Here is a 15,540-nt window from a genome sequence, read left to right as displayed (position 1 = left end):
ATGCGATTTGGCCAAAAACTCCAAGATCAAACAAAAGTAATCACAAATTCAAAACGGCAATCAATCACGCTCAAGTACCAGCTTCCTAACGAAAACCTTGATTCCTTAATCTCTATCACCACAAACAAAGGCCTCGAAAACATGATTGAAAATCCAACCACCTTTCCACCTTACATGTGAACTCTCTCTTTAAATTTCTCTTCATCAAGAGACTAAAGCATAAGAGACACAATTTCTCTGCTTGATGACATTCTTGTTTTCAAATTGGTCAAAACTGCAAAAAGTATAAATAAAAAAAATAGAAAAACTGACAGATTCATACAAACAGATCAAACAAACTCACCTCACCAGAAATCCCTAAATTCTAAACAAAAAGCATCAAACAATTGACTTCTAAGTCCTAATTGCTTTAATCTCGTACATCAAAAGAATGAGACAACCTCTCCTGGAATCCATGTATCCGAAGAATAAGTTCTTGCAGATGAGTGTTGGGGTTGGTATATATGTATATGTCTCTATGTGTGTGTGTATATATATATAATTTGTAAATTTATAAAATTGTTAGGGATATTTTAGTCATTTAATATAATTTTTATGCTAAAGTGTTGTTTTTACAAAATCAAAAGGTATTTAAGCCATTTTGTATTGTGTCATAATTGTGCAAGTAACGGTTGGGGTGTGAATGAAAAATAAAGTAAAAGTTTATAATATGAGTGATAGTTATTTTTTAAAAATGTTTGAAGATAATATTTGTTCAAGCCTGATGTGTCAGTGAAATTAACATGTGCTACTTTTATCACAATAAAATATAAGATAAAGTGCAAAAAAAAAAACAACCCCTCCACTATGTCTAAATTTGCAAATAATCCCCCTAAACTATGTTTTGTGCATAAAATCCCCTAAACTATCACCTTAATTTGCAAAATGTCCCACTGTCTTACTTATTTTTCATTAAATGACCATAATACCATTTCTTATTGAATTACACTTTATATATTTTCCTTGTTGAAATAAATTATAAAAAAAAAAAAAAAAATTTATACTAATTGATGAAATATTCTCCATTAAATTTGCATAAAAATCTTAAATAGAAAATTTTGAAACAATTTAAGTAATTTATTTATTTTTATGAATATATTGCATTAAAAAGAAAATATTTTTTATTTACGTAATTTATTAATTTTTCATAAATATTATTTGAAAAAGAAGATATTTTTTATACTAAATTTTTTTTTTTAAAGTGAGTATATTAAGTTTTATTATAATAAGTTAATCATTTTAGAAAATGATAACTACAAATCTATTTAATTTTTTCCATTTTTATAATCAATTGATACTAATTAATTATAAAATTAAGGTAAATGGTATAATTAATATTTAAATAAGAGAAAATATAATAAAAAATAAAAAATTTAATAAAAATGGTAAAATAGTTTTTTGTGATGAATTTGTCCTTAATTAGAACGAATCAATAGTTTAGGGGGACTTTAATTCAAGGGAGTTAATTGCAAAAAACTAATAGTTAAGAGTTTTTTTTACATTTTACCCTAAAATATATTCAACAACCTTAATTACCCCCCACTCACATGCATGAAGTTACTTCTTTATTTTAAACCAGTGACCCATCACAATAGACAAACCTTACCACTATGTCAAGCCTAACCCACCATTTCATTATATTAAGTATTCATAAAATGAATATTAAAAAATTAAAAAAAAATTTAAAAAAAAAAGAAAAAAAAAGAAGGGAATGAAACAAAAAAACTTAACCGATACCAACTAGTATTCAAGTGGATAATTGACTTGAGTACTTGATCTCATGCCTTATGAAGCATCACTATAGAATTTCAAAATTTATTGAAATATGAATGAAAATAATTGCCCAATAGTACTATTTGGTATTCCTGTGATTGATTTTATACATATTTTACGCGTTAATCTCCATAATTGTTTTTTCTGATTGTTTGTAATTACAAATTAAATGAAATATTAGAATATGACCTATTAATGAAATCCAACGGCTATTTAAGCCATACAATCAAATACTACCTTTTTTTAGCTCAAAATAACGTCTTATTTGTATGTATAAAGGAATTAGCACATTCAATTCAGCTGACGAACCACAATCAAAAAACGAAAACTTTATTGATCGACTTATAAAAAAAGGTTGGTATAATCTGGAAATTAATTACATTCTACTAATATTATGCATGGACAGTTCGTTATTCAATAAATAAATTTAATTCTCTGGATATGACAAATCCCAATTTCGAGTCACCAATATTTCTAAAAGAACACTTAGCTACTCACTGATGAATAGGTCATCCCTATTAAGATGTGGTTCAATCACAAATGTAGAAAAAAAATTGTAATTTCAAAATCTAGAAAATGACAAATAAGGACAATAACTTTTTTTTTTTTTTTAAATTTATTGCAATTTCCATATTTAACATTTGTGATTGGAGCACATTAGCTGCCTACTCACCTATAAGTAGACAAGTCTTGTGTCTTCCCCCTATATCTTCTGCCGCTTCATTTTACTGTTCAAAGTAAGGCCATTTCTCTTATTTGTTTGTAGCAGCAACCAAATAATAAGAAACTATGGAGAGAACTTCACTCAAGATGGCTTTCTTCTTAATCGTCCTGGTTCTTGCTACCGGTCAGAATCCCCCCCCTCCCCTTCCTCTCTCTCTCTCTCACACACACACACACAAGAATCATAGTATTTTTCGTCCTCATTCTCAAATTTCGATTAACTTTTAATTTGTGCAAGTTTCTCTATATTATATAGCATAATATTGTTAAGGACTAATTTAATGAAAGCCGTTTAATTACAACACTTCGTAATATATTAACACACTCTTATGAGTCCGTTTCTTCAATTCAAAGGCCTGTATATAGAATTATTTTTAAAATTTTTGTACATATATATGAAAATTTTCATATACTGTGACTCTGAAATTGAGATCGTGGCTCCGTCCCTCCACTTGACTGATGAAATGGAGTTTTTTTTGCAGGAGTTGAAGGAGCAAATAGGCCTACTACCGAAGATGCGCATATCGAAGGGGGAGAGACCTGCTCTACCGATGATGATTGCAACCATTGCGCTTTTCGTTGCAAAGGAATTTGTGTTTTGGGGGTTTGCCTTTGCAGGTGTAGTGAGAACTTGGTCCATGACCATGCTACTTAAAACTATATTGGACCGTTACAGGAATTAATAATCTATTTCCTATTATCTTATTAAAAAATAAACTTTGTTGCCCATGAAGTGAGGAGAAGAACCCTTTCTTGTTATCAAGGAACAGAGCTTGCCTTTTTGATTTGTTTAGCAAAGATTGTAATTTTGTTCTGGTTGATTAATATTAATATTTGATTTCGGTGAAAAACCTTATGTTAAACAATGTAGAACCATTAGAAAATTAATTGAATGCATTGTCACATACAACACCCTACAATATATATATATATATATATATATATATATATATATATATATATATATTGTTGCGGTGTAACGGACTCAAACAGAATCATTGTAAATTGGTCGATACAGGTCGTCGCGTATCAGACTCAAACAAGAGTCACGTATTGGATGATACGTCGAGTATCGGACGATATGGCGGGTCTTAGACTATTTTTTTCTTCAATAAATAAAGTTTGTATGAAAGGAGAAAAAAATTATTGTACAGGTTTCGTGATCAGCTGCCGAAGTTATTTCAATTCTAAGAGCTCTGATCAAACCGGTAATTTTAGGTGGAGCAAACCATGTCGATATGTATATATTTTGACTCTGGGACTAACATACCTTATGAGGACCGTCCTTTTAATTCAAGAATGATTAATGTATATAATTTGTATCTAAATAAAATTTGTTTAGTTCAAAAGACACCATAGAGAATACTTCAATTTTATGTTTGTGTATATAAATCTCTTTGCCTTGTCTCAAGACTGACTTGGTGTAAAACCATTCAAAATAACAAGTGGTGAAGAGGAAATGAACTAACCATCATGTCTTGCTTCAAAAGTTTACTTCTAATCACCAACCACAGCATAGAATGCCAAGCAACCTTCTCCAAGTCATGGAATGCAGCCCTAAACCACAGTATAGATCTTAAAGTGTTTCAAGATGGTTTAATGGAAAAATGTTTAATAGTGTTTCTCCAAGTCATTGAGTTACGGCGATAAATTATGTTCATATGTTTTTCTCTACTTTGTTCTTTCTCTTCCAACATAAACTTGCCCTAAGGCGATTGTATGAAGAATGAACACGAACAAACCCTCCAACCACCTGAAACCTCCATTCCACCCCATCCCAACCTACCGGAATTCACTCTCCCACTCACCCACACCTCTGGCACACTCTCTTGTATTACCTTCTCACAAATTTCTCAAACGTAAACCCCCATATATCCCTTGAAGACTCATGATGTTTCAACCAAGTATGGATCCAAGAGCACTCAGAATGGCATCTCGCATGTCGCTTCTCAGACCAAGATGGGAACCCCCACACCTGCTCATGCAGAAGCCTCTTCCATGGAACTCAATAAGCTCCAAACTCGATCACCTACCATCTCAGGTTCTACCAAATCTAAGGTTATTAAGGCACTCCAACAGGACAAAATTCTCAACCCTTCAAACATGCCTATTGATGACATGGTTTACCTACCTGAAGGCATTGATGCCTCCACAATAGAAGCCTCAAAATTTGCCCTCATTAAAAAAGTGGCATGACTTAAGGTGCAACTGAAGGCTAAGGAAGAGGAGATCATAATTATCAAAAGTAAGCTTGAGGGTTTTATCATAGTGCAGAAGGCCTCAGCTGGCGGTGATGATGGTTGCTTCTCCAATGCTCCCCCGGTGAATGTTGGTCACGTGCCACCAGATGGTGTTTCCATTAGAGGGAAAGATTCAAATTTGAATTTGAACAATGATATGACTGTTTCTTTCCCTGGTTTTCCAGCTCAACCCACTCCCCTCTCTACTGAGTCTCCTTACAGAATCCAAGAGAATAGACTTCAAGAGAACCAGATGTCTTGTCAACCAACTAGTTCCAAAATCCAATTACATCCTAACCATTCACTTGCCTTACCTGCTGAAGAGAATTCTTTGACTAATCATGACACAAGAAGCTGGGCTTTAGTCGTACAACCACATTCCTCTAATTAGGAACTCCAATTTTTCAAGCCTTCTGAAAAGAATAATGTTCTTCTTGTTGATCCGCCAGTAGAGGTACGACACAGTGGGCTTCATTATTGGGAATCATGCTTAGTTGGAACTTTCAAGAGAATGATGCCTTTTAAGACCATCTCTAATCATGCTCACAAGCTTTGGGACTGTAGAGGTTTAAGAAATATGGTGGCCAACTCTGAAAGTATTTTCTTTTTCAAATTTGACACCCTTGATTGATGCATTTTAGTACGTGCAGGAGAACAATGGTACCTAGCAGGTAAACCCATCTCCCTCAAACTCTGGAATCATAACCCTTCTGCACAATCCATATCTAGGGCAGTTAAATCCTTATCAATTTGGATTAAATGTTTAATGTCCCTTTTGAGCTCTGGTCACCTATGGGTCTCAGTTACCTTGCAAGTGTTGTTGGTAAGCTTACACTTGAAGACCCAACTACCCAAAACATAAGTAGAATTGATTTTGCCAGAGTTTGTGTTAAGATTTATCCGCATTCCCCTCTGCCAAAGTCTTTCCAAGTTACCCTCAAGTGTGGAGATAATGCCACTGTAAGGGTACAATATCCATGGATACCTGTTGTTTGTTCAAATTGTTCATCTTTTGGACATCTAAGTGCTCTCTGTGGAGAGTCCTTCCCAAAACAACCTGACCATGACAAGGATCAAAACCTTTTTGATCCTTTTAACAATCAGGAATGGTAGTTGGTTACAAGGAAAAGAGGTATGAGCTCATGCCACCCAATCCCCAACCCCTTCCAATACAATATTAGCACCACACTAGATGCCTTAGCCTCAATTCCCTAAATTGTTTCATAGGATATGATTCCCACAGTCCCTCTTCAACCTATTGTTGATGCTGAACCTGTCCCACCCTCACCTTCCTCAAAGCCCTTACCTTAAAAAGCAATTGTGCCATACTACAAACCACATCTTACATCTGAGCCACTGTCAACTGAACCTCATCTTGCAGTTCCCTCACAAATGGCAGTAGAATCAAATCTCCAAACTCATATTCCACCTGTTCCATGTCCTAAACCTCCTTAGCCTAATTCACATATCTCACAAAGAAATACCAAAACCAATACTACTACATTAATAACCAAACCTCAAATTGAAATGAAAAAAGCCATCAACCTTGTTGTTGACCTATCTCATCACAGCCCTGAACCTCATTGTGTTGTCAATCCCTTTCCAAACATTTTGGTCACAAACTCTTTTGCAGCACTTGGTAATGATACAACAAATATGGACCATTGTTGTTTAGAGGACACTGTTTCCTCTTCTGGTGATGCTTCTCCAAAGAGCAATAAAGACCTTGAGCTCATCCCTATCATGGATAAATTGCTAAAGCCTAGAAAACCAATCCATAGCAAGCATTCTAAAATGGCAAGGAGGCCAAGGATTACTAAACCAGTGGTCAGCAGTGTCTTATTGAAGGGGTGAAGGGGTTTAGGTGTTTTTGCAGCCTCTCATCTTCTTCTAAATGAATTGGGCAGCCTGGAATATAAAAAGGTTTAACTCTACCCTCAAACAAATAGAGGTTAGGTGTCTTATTAGACACTCAAAGCTAAGTCTCATTGCAATACTAGAAACCAAGGTATGTTGTGGGAATATGCAAGCTATTCACAGATTCATTGCCCCACAATGGCAAATTAGATGTAATTATCTTTCATCAGTTTTGGGAAGGGTTTGGGTGTTATGGAATCGACTGAAAATCTCAATGATCTCGGCAGTGGAACACAGTCAAGTAATTAATTATGAAATTGAGTTGATTGACATAAGGAAAAGGGTTTTAGCGGTATTTGTTTATGCTGCAAACACAACTGCTGAAAGCAAGGCTCTCTAGAGGGCACTTAATTCTCACTGCTTGTCAAATGAGCCCTGGATTCTAATGGGGAATTTTAATGTCTTACTTCATATGAATGATTCTTATAGGGGAGCTCTTAGATAGACATTAGGTATGCTGGATTTTAAGGCCTACTTGGATAGGAATGGACTTGAAGATATGAGATTTATTGGGGTTTTTCACACTTGGTCTAATGGTAGTTTTGGTTGTGCAAACATCTCTAGAAAGCTAGATAGAGTTCTAGTTAAATTCTCTTGGATTTCTCTCTTCCCACAGGCTGAATACAAATTTTTGCCACATGGTATCTCTGATCACTCTCTAATGGTGATTAGATTTGGTGACCTTATCCCTAAAAAGAACATACCTTTAGGGTTCTTTAACTTTTGGACCCTTGACCCGTCCTTTTTACACCTTGTTTCAACTGAGTGGCAAAAGGAAATTCATGGTACCAAGATGTTTGTCCTTGTACAAAAACTAAGAGTAATGAAAATTCCACTCAAACAATTGAACAAAGCCTCTTATAGTAACATATCAGCAAGAGTTACAGCCTACAGGGATGAACTCTATCTCTGCCAAAAAAACCTTAACCTCAGCCCAGCTGATGACTCTCTTAGATTGACTGAGAATGAGCTTTCAACTAAGTTCACTGAGCTTTCCCTTGCTGAGGAATTGTTTTACAAATAAAAAGCTCATGTCCACTGGCTTAAGGAAAGGGATCAGAATACAACTTTCTTTATGAGGAGCTTTGGTTCTAATGTAAACAGAAGGAAAGTCAAATCCATCTTTAACTCAAGTGGTACATTGTTACATGGTGATGACATGAAAAATGAATTTCTCAACCACTTCACTTCCATTTTGGGGCAAGGTTACTCTTAATATCAAGGTATGGAATCCTTCTCACAATTTATCTCTAAAACTATACCAAATCATTGTTTACCCTTCCCCACCTCAATACCCTCAACAATAGAAATCTAAAACTGCATTATTTTATTTCACCCATTCAAGAGCCCTGGTCTTGATGGTTACAATTCATTATTCTTCAGATATACCTAGCATATTATAGGACATGATGTTATAGCAGCTGTTAAAGACTTTCTTTATCACTGGCAAGATGCTTAAAGAAATCAACTCTTCCTACATTGCCCTTGTACCAAAAATTCTAAACCCCTCAACTATTAATGACTTCAGGCCAATTTCTTGTTGCAACTTGATTTACAAACAATCTCTAAACTATTAGCTCTGAAACTTGCTCCCACACTTCCCTTGCTGATTAGTCAAAACTAGAATGCATTGGTACAAGGTAGATATCTCTGAGAACATTATTCTTGCCCATGAATTGTTAAATGGTTACAACAAGGCTAACCATCTGCCAAACTGTGCCTTAAAAATTGATTTTATGAAGGCTTTTGACTTAATCCATTGGCAGTTTATACTTGATTCACTTTACCTCTTTGGTTTCCCACAGATTTTTGTGCACTGGATCTCCTAATGTATTACTATTCCTTTTTATTCAATTTCTTTCAATGGAGAACTTTTTGGATTTTTCAAAAAGAAGAGGGGTATTAGACAAGGTGACCCCATTTCTCCTATGCTCTTTGTTCTTGCTATGGAAGTCCTCACACTCAGTTAACAGCCAAATCAGAATGAACCCCTATTACAAATTCCATTGGAGATGCAAAAAGCTTAATATTTCCCATCTCACATAAGCAGATGATTTATTGACGTTTTCGTATGCTAGCACTGCTTCTGTCTAAATTTTAGTTAATGCCTTAACATTGTTTTATTCCTTCTCTGGGCTGCAACTAAACCCTTCAAAGTGTAAAGCCTTCTTCTCAAGAGTAGACAGTCAAACCAAGTCTTCTATTCTTGTTATTCTATAATTTGACTCAGGAACACTTCTTGTCACTTACTTGGGACTGCCTCTTTCTTTATCTGCCATTAAGGCTAGAGACTGTCATTATAAGAAAAATGACTTTTTACCATGGCAGAAAAGGCTTTCTACCATGGTGAAAAACCGTGGTAGAAAGTCTATTTTCAACCACAGTTCTGCACCGTGGTAAAAATTCATTCTTTCTACCACGGTTTTGCACCGTGGTAGAAAGTCATTCTTTTTACCACAGTGCAAAATCGTGGTAGAAAGTCAATTTTCTACCACGGTTCAAAATCGTGGTAGAAAGTGTTATATAATTTTTTTTTTTTTAAATAGTGCAGCCCCTATGAGGCCTTTTTTTTCCCTTTTTTTTCCCTACTACTAGCCTTGCAAGGACACTAAATAAATTAAAAATAGCATCATGACCAAAATAACTTACAACTAACTAATAACATCATATATATATATAAAACCAATTCTAAATCATTGTTTTATACAAAAATTAACCATATACAAATTTCTAGCTTCTTATGCTGTAACGACCCACTCCACCACATGGTATGATATTGTCCGCTTTGGGCCTGAGCCCGCACGGTTTTGCTCTTGGGCTTCACCCCAAAAGGCCTCATACCAATTGGAGGTGACACACTTACATATAAGTACTTCACCTTTCCTCTACCCAAGCGATGTGGGACTGTGCACCCGTAACTCGCCAGTGTGGTAGCCTGACAGTGTCTCTCGCACCCGCCCACAGGGTCATCACAATCCACCCCCCTTGGAGGCCCGACGTCCCCGTCGGCACACTTCCTGCTGGGTCAGGCTCTGATACCATTTGTAACGACCCACTCCACCACATGGTATGATATTGTCCGCTTTGGGCCTGAGCCCGCACGGTTTTGCTCTTGGGCTTCACCCCAAAAGGCCTCATACCAATTGGAGGTGACACACTTACATATAAGTACTTCACCTTTCCTCTACCCAGGCGATGTGGGACTGTGCACCCGTAGCTCGCCAGTGTGGTAGCCTGACAGTGTCTCTCGCACCCGCCCACGGCACACCCGCCCACAGGGTCATCACATATGCCATACCAAAATAAAACAAAAATTCTTATATTTTCTTGCTCTGTTTTAGTCTCTCTCTTCTATTACATATATACAACTTCTTCATAAGCCATACAAAAAATATAACGGCCACAAAAAAAAAGTAACTGCAACCGCAATCCTAGCTTTGACCTACAAAGATATAATAGTTGAAGTAAGAGAATATAAAACAAGTTGTAAAGTTGGCAAAATTAAACCAAGCAAAGCAAGCATTATAATAAAGGTACATTGAAAGATCTACTCTTCCTATTAACTCAATATATTGGGTGATTGACATCCCGTCACCAAAAGAAATCATTTGAGTAGTAACGTGCAACAAAAGTAATTTGAGAAAAATAAAAGTAGGTGTGAAATAATAATATTTGTAAAGCATAAAATGTTGGAATGGAATTGTGTAAGATTAGGACAAACTGAACTGAAATCATAGGCCTACAACAGTTCCAAAAGTATGCATACTTTGTTCCTTTCAAACACACTAGAACTGTTGAGCCTGAAAACTTTTATGCTAGGACAACCTCCTCCAATAACAAAAAGATCAATGTGAGATAAATCAAATTATTGCCATTGAAGGGTTTTCATCAAATTTTCTATAATTTGCTCTATCATTTCAAAAAATTAAACTTGGAAGGAAATGTAGAATTGTGACAAAAAATAAAAATAGAAGAAGGAGAAGAGCTAAATTCTTCATAGTTCATGGGGAAGAAGAGATACGTGATATTTGACATCATATTTAACTGGGTCTTTGAGGAAGTATTTGAACTGCAATTGTAGATTCAGTGATTGTTAGAATGAGCAGGTCGCATAAGTATGTTCGCAAAAATCATTTTCTGAGGAGGTGACAACGAAGAATCGTGATTAGAAGCACAAAAGATAAATCTGTAATTTCTTAGTATTACTTATAAAAATTATCAACCACGACAAAAACAAAAGAACATTGGACGGGCAGAAATTTAAACTACTTTTGCAACTAGGGTTTTGTTTAAATTAAGACTACTCAAACTGTAATTCCTCTTCTACAAAACTAAATGAACTCACTAGCTCTGTCAATCTTTGCAATTACCTGAAATTCAAAGGTAAATGGTGATTTGCAACTCACGTTTTTACAGTTTTTCTGATTTTCCCTTGTCATTGCACCAAGTGTGAGAAAGCAGGTTTCAGTCCAAGAGCAGTTCACTTTGTCAAATCATGCCAAAGGTTAGGTTTGCAATTTTCCCCACCCAACACCCCACATAGGTGGGATATACACTAGATAATTCACTTTTATTTTCTGGTAGTTCCAATTTTTTTATTTTTTATTTTTTTTTTACCATGTTTGGAATTCACTACTTAGAGAAATGCAAGAGGCTACAACCTGCCCAATCAGAGTAGAATAAGAAACACTATCACCTGGAACATTATAAATGAACTACGCTAATCACACAATCAGTAGATATATATTGAAGAAACGGCTTTTTGGTTATCATCTCTGGCATTGAAGTCCATGTCAACACATTCACATATATAGGCATATAGAAAATATCTCAACACAAAGAATAGTTACTACTCAGAGCATTTATGCAGGAACGACTTCAATTCTCTGTTCAACAAAAACAATGTGTACAGGGAATGTTTTCCAGCCTACAGAACTGTTGAGTACTGAGATCAAATTTGAGATTATAGAAATGGGTTTTTAAAATAACTGTCCCGGATGACGTATTTTATCAATATAATTATTTGGCACACTAATCGTAAGCAATAACAGCATGTTCTTTACCTGGAAAAAGACTTGTGGAATGATTAAACCAAGAAGAGCTAAGGCGTAATATGGTTTACCAGCTCCTAGAAGGTAACCTGCAACCATGAAAGAATACTGCAATGAGCACCTCCATGAGCAATAATAAAAATAATTAGCTACCCGAAAAATGTAACTTGATGTATTCAACATCTTACAACAAGAAAATATGATTTATTACTTAAAATTAAATACTTCAAACAATCATGTTTCGCAGCCATAAATTCAAAGCGAATAAAACATTCATGCTCTTCATGAGATCTTATCCCAATTCATTTTCAATATACATTAACATTGCGCATTGATGTAAAAGATTGATGAGTTTTTATCTAACTAGTACAAAGTATAAACAAGAGTAAAGAGCACATTGTGTGTTTAGACATTTATTATCATAAAATGATTCAACATACGAGTACTAAATAGATACAGTTTCAGGAACAATATATCATATGCCTAATTTCAAATCCTTGTGACCCCTCAACAAAGCATTAGAAGGTTATGTGTAGTTAGATTCAACAAAAAAGCTCAATCAATTAATCAAATTTAGACCAAAATAGCTTGATCGAAAGCTTGATTGATTGAAGCAAATCCAGAACATGTCGATTGATTTGTCGATCAATCGATCAAAAGGACAGCCAAAGTTGGTAAAATATGTGTTTCCAAGGCTAAAAAGGATTCTAGACTTTCCAAATATTCCTAATCAATTTTTAATCTCTACAACACTATAGAAAGGTGTCGTAGGAGGTCTGTCTTAATCAATCTTTTGACTCGCCTGGAATGTGAGAAAAAGTCTAAATATAAGAAAAACATAAGAGATTCAACTACATAATTGTGAAAGAGACTGGGAGGCCTTATTTTTCAATCACAATGAGGTTCTTCATAAATACCCTATTATATTGTGCGATTCAGTCCTAAGCAAGGAGCTTCATTCAATACTTGAAGATTGATAAACTATAACACCTGCGCATCAAAACATTGAACAACTAGTCATTGGAGACCAAATTATGAGTTGGCGAAGCGGATCTGTTGTCGGGGTAGACAGTCCAGAGACTCGAATGAAAATTTTGGCGTCACCCAAGATGATTGGGGTTTTTTCTAGAGTTTGGGTAACTGGTAATCTAGTTGTAATTTTTTTTTTTCTCATAATCAATTTGATCTGCCTGAACTAGGTCCCATAGCTTTTCCATTGGGGTTTTTCACATAAATCTTTATCTTTAATTTACTTTACTTTATTGTTTTGTGGTCTAGATTGTCTGGTTAGATGATGATTTGAATAAGCATGATTAATTAATTGGTTTAAATTGGTCAAAACTAATATTAAAATATATATATCAAAGTGTGCACAGGCCTTGCACCAACTCTACATCAGAGCCTAGGGTTGCGCTCTTATACTTCTCAATACCAGATGTACCAGGTAGTGCATAAACTAGTTTCTGGGGCTTGTGAGCATGACACAAGTCTAAGCTAGCTTGAAAAGATGGTCAAGCGCCATTGCCATCCTTTCTAAAAGGGCATGAGTGGTCACTAGAATGTAGCACGACAAATCCTGACAACCAGTGCAAAAGGTTGATTTCCATCAAAACACTAAAAGCTCCTTTTAGAAATTGGAAACAACCAGCAAAAGATTAGAAAATGTAACATCTGATGGATCATGGAGCAAATTTTAATTTAGCTATCGGGAAAAATAATAATTTACAAAAAAAAAAACGTTATTTTCCTTGCTCTTTCCAAGCTCCAAATGAATCCCCAGTGACGTTCCAATCTAATTAAAGGAATCATTAATTACCATATTTTTTGTTTGTAGAAGGTCTTCAGTTTAACATAATAGCGGCAACTAGATGTTGTTGAGACATTGCTATCAGATATAAACAATAGTGCCGTACCAGCCACAGAGAGTTGAGTAACGTCAATAGCACCAACACAAATCCATTTAGCAGTCGCAGAGCCAAATGCTACTAGACGTGACTGGTTAAACAGCAATATCATACAAAGGTTACAACAATTTACAGGGAAATTTACAGATGGTAAAAGATTCATATGGTATCCCAAAAAAATTAGTGGAGAAAACCTGAAGTCTGAGTGTTCTATCCCCTTCAACACTTTTAAAGTCATTTACGATGGTGATACCCAGCTTAAATGTGAAAAAATATATATATAAATTAGTCTGGTTCATGTCATGTAAAATGTATGCAAAGATGCATGTTCAAAATGCATACCCCGGCTATGCTGTACAAGAGAGTGAGAACAGTTATGTCAGGCGTAAGAGTCCCAAACAAAGCTTGACCAGCCCACCTATCATTAAAAATTGAAGCAGGACTTTTTACAACAGAGTGAAGAACCATTTCGAACTTCTTGCATTAAATAGCATACTACAGCCAAAAAGAAGTACATTAAACCCATGAGATTTTCTTAGTACCCTCGGATTAATCATCCAATACTTTATTAAACTTGATATCCTTATCAAAGATAGATGAACAATAAGAGATATATAGCTATGGATATATATATATATATATATATGATGCATGATATGCACAAGGAAAGTATGTATACTCACAGGAAAAACTTATTTATACACTAAACAGCGGATCCAAGCTTGGGTTTTCAGATACGGGACAGCTACAGAGAAAATTTAAAGGTTCAGTTAGAGAGAAAATAAGTTCAAGAGAAAAAGGCAGAAGATGGAAGATATATATATATATAACCCACCAAATTAACCACTGTCTCTGTTAGAAGTATGGGGTGAATCCCATTCCATACCTATTTGAGTATCAATTTGATGAATATAACAGGGGATGAAAATACAAACCTCAATTCGTGTCCTTCAAATTTAGGGCTTCGAATGAGAGAGGGAGCTAGGGTTAGGGCTTGGAGAAAGGGGCGAATCCTTGTTCAATCTCGACGCCAAACAGTTGTGCCGCTATCTTCTCTGCTTTAACGCTGCGTTGACCGTCGATTCAACCCTCAATGGCTTCGGTAGAAGGGTTGGGCTTGGAGAGAAAGAGGAATGACGGCTTGGACGGTCTGAGAGAAAGGGGGTGGCCGGCTTTGGAGATATATAGAACTAAAGAAGAAGCTTAGAACTGTCACAAAGGAGCTACCTCACATTCACCCTGCTATCTTTGTCTTTGTTTACTTCTGTATATGTTTCGATCTGTAAGTGTTATGTGAGCAGTTTGTTGACACTAGCGGGAATAAGACCTGCCAAAAATTTTGCGAAAATAATTCACTTTCTACACGGTTATAAAAATAACCGTAGTAAAATCATATACTTTTTACCACAGTTATTTTAAAACCGTGATAAAAGAAGACACTTTCTACCACGGTTATTTTAAAACCGTGGTAGAAAGAACCGCCTAAATTAAATTAAAAATAATTCACTTTCTACCACGGTGGTAAAAGAAAATACTTTCTACTTATTTTAAAACCGTGGTAAAAGAATTTACTTTCTACCACGGTTTTTCATTAACCGTGGTAGAAAAGGTCTTCTACCACGGTTTTAAAATAACCGTGGTAGAAAGTATATTTTTTACCACGGTTATTTTAAACCCATGGTAGAAAGGGTCTTCTACCACGGTTTTTTTAAAACCGTGGTAAAAAAAGCGTGGTAGAAAACTGTTTTTCTTGTAGTGTGTCAAACATTGGTGGGAAGAATTACCAAGAGAATTGGCAACTGGACTTCTAGGTTTCTCTCATATGCTGGGAGAGCTGTCTTGATCAAATCAATGTTTTGTTCTATTCAAGCTTACTGGTCACAGTCTTTTGTC

General features: G+C 35.4%; 1 protein-coding gene and 1 long non-coding RNA gene across 4 annotated transcripts; one reads left to right on the top strand and one right to left on the bottom strand.

Annotated features, from left to right (window-relative positions):
- The first annotated feature begins 7,146 nt into the window (after positions 1-7,146).
- LOC132296089 (uncharacterized) lies at positions 7,147-7,716 on the top strand. The gene has a single exon (XM_059794329.1). It carries the CDS (start codon positions 7,147-7,149, stop codon positions 7,714-7,716), a length of 570 nt encoding a protein of 189 aa, XP_059650312.1.
- A 2,453-nt stretch (positions 7,717-10,169) lies between these two features.
- On the bottom strand, positions 10,170-14,921 carry LOC132294738 (uncharacterized). 3 transcript variants are annotated; one of them, XR_009478189.1, is made up of 7 exons: positions 14,583-14,921; positions 14,331-14,392; positions 13,990-14,065; positions 13,842-13,904; positions 13,657-13,738; positions 11,756-11,832; positions 10,170-10,761 (listed from the first exon to the last, which is right to left on the bottom strand). It is a non-coding gene; the product is annotated as an uncharacterized LOC132294738 (long non-coding RNA). The 3 variants fall into 3 exon arrangements; XR_009478190.1 differs by lacking the exons at positions 13,657-13,738; positions 13,842-13,904 and having other exon boundaries at positions 10,171-10,761; XR_009478191.1 differs by lacking the exons at positions 13,657-13,738; positions 13,842-13,904; positions 13,990-14,065 and having other exon boundaries at positions 10,171-10,761.
- Between the last annotated feature and the right edge of the window lie 619 nt (positions 14,922-15,540).

This window comes from Cornus florida, unplaced genomic scaffold (assembly GCF_030987335.1).
Source record: "Cornus florida cultivar Cherokee Brave unplaced genomic scaffold, ASM3098733v1 CherokeeBrave_3.0.0_Hap2_Chr02, whole genome shotgun sequence".
In the NCBI taxonomy this organism is placed as follows: domain Eukaryota; kingdom Viridiplantae; phylum Streptophyta; class Magnoliopsida; order Cornales; family Cornaceae; genus Cornus; species Cornus florida.
This window is presented reverse-complemented; position numbering and strand designations above follow the sequence as displayed.

Excerpts from the sequence above, each read along its gene's own strand:
- LOC132296089 (XM_059794329.1), top strand. The coding sequence starts at position 7,147 with ATGCTGGATTTTAAGGCCTACTTGGATAGGAATGGACTTGAAGATATG.